Genomic DNA, 3,700 nt, shown 5'->3' on the forward strand with positions numbered 1-3,700 from the left:
CTCCAGTGACCCCCAAGTTCTTATCTTTCCTGAAAACACTGCTTTCTTTCCCTTCTTCACGACTTTGCACATGTTTTTGCTTCAGGGTGGGAAGCTCATTCACCCTTCTGCCCCTGGGACCTTCCTACTGATCGTCCAGATCCCAGCTCACAAGACACAGCCTCGGTGATGCCTCTCCAGTGTCCTTGTTCTCTCTCCAGCCCCGTTCCTATCTCTTTCACGTAGCGCGGTGGCAGAACAGAGTCGAGGCCAAGACCAGGGCTCTAGCTAGTGCCCTGGCCTAATCTTAGACAAGAGAGTTAACCTTCCAGTGCCTCGGTTTCCTCATCTGTAATAAAGGAGACAATAATAGGACCTACCTCATAAGGGCATTGCAAGGATTAAATGACCTCCTACGTGTATAAAACTCAGTATGGTGCCCACCACATAGTGAGCCCTTGACAGGGTGAGCTGCTTTTATCATTATTGTCGTTATTGTTATTATCACAGCACATCCAATGTTGTACTATTATTTAGTGCTTGCGTCTCTCGAGAGGACCTGGGGAACTGATTCTTCTTTGTCTTGGCATCCCTGGCACCCAGACCAGTATGTAGCACTCAGTGGGCACTCAATAAGAGTCTGCTGGAGGAAGGAAAGACATTTCCCCTCCATGTCTGGGTCCCTGCCACCAGCAGCAGACGTGTGCAGTGGGCTTGAGTGAGACCAGACTCCACCTTCTAAGCCTCTTCTAATGTAACCCAGACTTTGGTGACCAGGCCAGTGGCCGCAGAGTCAATGGTTTTGAAAAAAACTCTAGAGAATTCCAATCATGCAGATTGTTTCTATCTAAAAACTAATCCCATGTGCTTCTGCTGTGTGGACAGCTGGTTGCCAGCTCTGCCTATTCTCCTTGCCAGTGCTGTAGTCACCCCCACCAGCCCAGCCCCTGACACAGTCCCCTCTCTTGTCATGTGTGGTATCCCTCCATCCTGGTGATAGATGCCACCACAACCACAGAAGTTCCATTGTCCACCCAGCTCTCAGCCTTGGAGTGCCAAGGGTGTGCCACATTACAGCCCCATTCAAGTTCAAGTTCAAGCCCCCTTTTCCTGCATCTTCCCCCACTCAGGTTTGCAGGAGCTGTGGCTTCCTCCCACCACCACCTCACAGCTGTCACACCCAGACCTCTTCATCCCGGACACCATCTTCCCCTAAGCCACACTCTAGCCCAGGGCTCCCAGTCCTGATCACCCAGCCCCCTACTTTCTTCACTTAGATAAGGCTCCCACACAGTGGCCTCCATCCCATGGGAAGCTCTCCCTAATTCCTGAGGGAGGTTGCCTGTGCTCCAGTGCAGGGTCCTTACATCCAGGCCATTCACCCAACTCCCACTCTTTTGGCCTGCACTTGAGATGCTTTGATCAATTACTGCCAATATAGCAGTACCATTCCTTGAACATTCAGTGGCAGTAGAGTCCAATGTTTAAGAGAACGTGCTGAAATCAGATACATGGGAGTTCAGATCTCAGCTCCCTTTATACTAATCATGTGACCTTCCTGGGTGAGCTACTTAACTTTGCTGTGCCTGCTTCCTCCCTGTAACATGAATATAATAATAGCATCTACCCCATATGATTGCTGTAAGGACTAAACAAATATACAGCACCTTGGCTAATGAAAAGTGCTAAGATTAGCTACTGTTGAGCCCCTGCTATGTGCCAGATCACAAACACGCGAGGCAGCAGGCATCTCCAGTTTACTCATGAGAGAACTGAAGCTCAGAGGGGTTGAGTGACTTGCCTATGGTCATTAACTAAATGACAAAGGTGGCTTTAAACCCAGCTCTGATTCCAAGGCTCATGTTCTTTCTACTGCCGGAGCTTCCATAACATTCCTGCTCTGTTTTTAATATGCCAAATAACTCAGCTAGCTAATAGGCCTTATCATGCAGGCTGCCAGGGGCTCGGCGCTGTCTCTGCATAGCATTCCTGCCCAATACCCAGCACATCACACCACAGAGAGAGAAAAGCTTTGGATGGGGAATATTCCCACTGACGCTCCCTGGGCTTGACCCTCGGTTGTTGCGCCAGGAATGAGTATGTTTAGGAGCAAGACCGAAACTATAAAGCAGTCTTGCAAATAAATTTCTAGTCCACCTACTCACCAGGAAGTCTGTGAGTGGTCAAATATGAAATTAACATTTGGGACCATTTGACAGGGCCGTCTGCAAGACTGTGCTGGACAGTTCCGGGACTAGTTTTAAAGGACCACAACATCACTCAGCCCATGGGTTCCCATTTTTTCTTTTTTTCTTGAATCCCTTTACCTGACCCCTCCTCCCTTCCATGTGGCCCAAGCCAGAGGTGCCTTCTCCGTCCATGCCTGCTTCAGCAGGTCTCCTCCCAACCCAGAGATCGTTCCTCCAGCCTGCTTCTCCTATACTCCCACAAACATTCCAACAGATCAGCGGGACCGATTTCCAGGAAGCCTGACCCAGACTCAACTTTCTGTCCCCAGCTCCCTTGCACACTCTCTCCTGATACCCTAAATTGACCAGATCCCAAGGTTCAAGGTTCACACACACACACACACAAAAATCCCCTTAAAGGAGCATTAAGTCCCAGGACCCCACATTTGCAGCTAAAAAAAAACAAAACAAAAAACAATGAAAAGACACTGCAGATCAATCTACTTTCTGCCCCACCCCCACATAGGTCCACTTCAGAGAAATCCAAAGAAAAACCACCTCCTTTGACAATTTTCACCCCTGAGCAGCACTCAGATCCCCTGACCCAACATTTCTGTGACCGAGAAAAAAATCCCCTTAAAGGAGCATTAAGTCCCAGGACCCCACATTTGCAGCTAAAAAAAAACCATGAAAAGACACTGCAGATCAATCTACTTTCTGCCCCACCCCCACATAGATCCACTTCAGAGAAATCCAAAGAAAAACCACCTCTTTTGACAATTTTCACCCCTGAGCAGCACTCAGATCCCCTGACCCAACATTTCTGTGACCGAGTAGTCCCAGCATTATGCAGTCCCCAGCAATGTTTCCCCCTGTCCCCAGCACCTCCGTTCTCCAGGACACAGAGGGAGGCACTGGCTATGTCTTCTTTCCTGCCCCCTGCCCACATCCCCTTTCAGTTGCGGCTGCACTTCTGAACCCTCGGGAGCATGCAGATGTGAGTCTAACTTACCCAAAGAGAAAAAGAGACTGAGCCCCGTGAGACTGAAGGCAGGGCGAGGTAGCCAGGCATCTCTGTGCATTTTCAGAGACTGAGATGTTAGTCAGGTGGGCTATGGGAGAGGGTGGATTTGAGGGGCTGAGGACTACAAGGGAGGAGTGGTTAGATGCTAAAACAAAACAAAACAAAAAATGCACAGATGTACTTCAAAGACATATACAACATTAAGGAAGCTTTATTTCCATCGCTCTAATATGGCCGGCTTGTATGTTGCAGCTAAAAAGAGAGAGAGAGAGAGGAGAGAGAGGGAGTGTGTAAGGAAGAGAGAGAGAAAAGGGGGGATGGAGTAAATATTATGGTTGGTAGATTTCAAAAAGCAGGTGGGAGGGCACAAAAATGACTGGGGGAAAAAAAACAAAGTTCCCAGAAATTTTTATCCTCTAAAACAAGCACTAAAGCAAATCCTGCCTTTCTTCATCACTTGGATGATTGCTGGATTTGGAAAGCTGTTAGAGAAATCCATTTATTTCAA

General features: G+C 48.4%; 1 protein-coding gene across 1 annotated transcript in view; it reads right to left on the reverse strand.

Annotated features, from left to right (window-relative positions):
- The window catches only part of SCN2B (sodium channel, voltage-gated, type II, beta subunit), a 9,292-nt gene extending 5,843 nt beyond the window's left edge, over positions 1 to 3,449 (reverse strand). Inside the window, exon 1 of the mRNA XM_008593960.1 lies at positions 3,181 to 3,449. Within this exon, the coding sequence (XP_008592182.1) occupies positions 3,181 to 3,250 (70 nt within the window). The 5' untranslated portion in view covers positions 3,251 to 3,449. The remainder of the gene's footprint in view (positions 1 to 3,180) is intronic.
- Between the last annotated feature and the right edge of the window lie 251 nt (positions 3,450 to 3,700).

The sequence above is a fragment of the Galeopterus variegatus genome, unplaced genomic scaffold, assembly GCF_000696425.1.
Source record: "Galeopterus variegatus unplaced genomic scaffold, G_variegatus-3.0.2 Scaffold9913, whole genome shotgun sequence".
Taxonomy (NCBI): domain Eukaryota; kingdom Metazoa; phylum Chordata; class Mammalia; order Dermoptera; family Cynocephalidae; genus Galeopterus; species Galeopterus variegatus.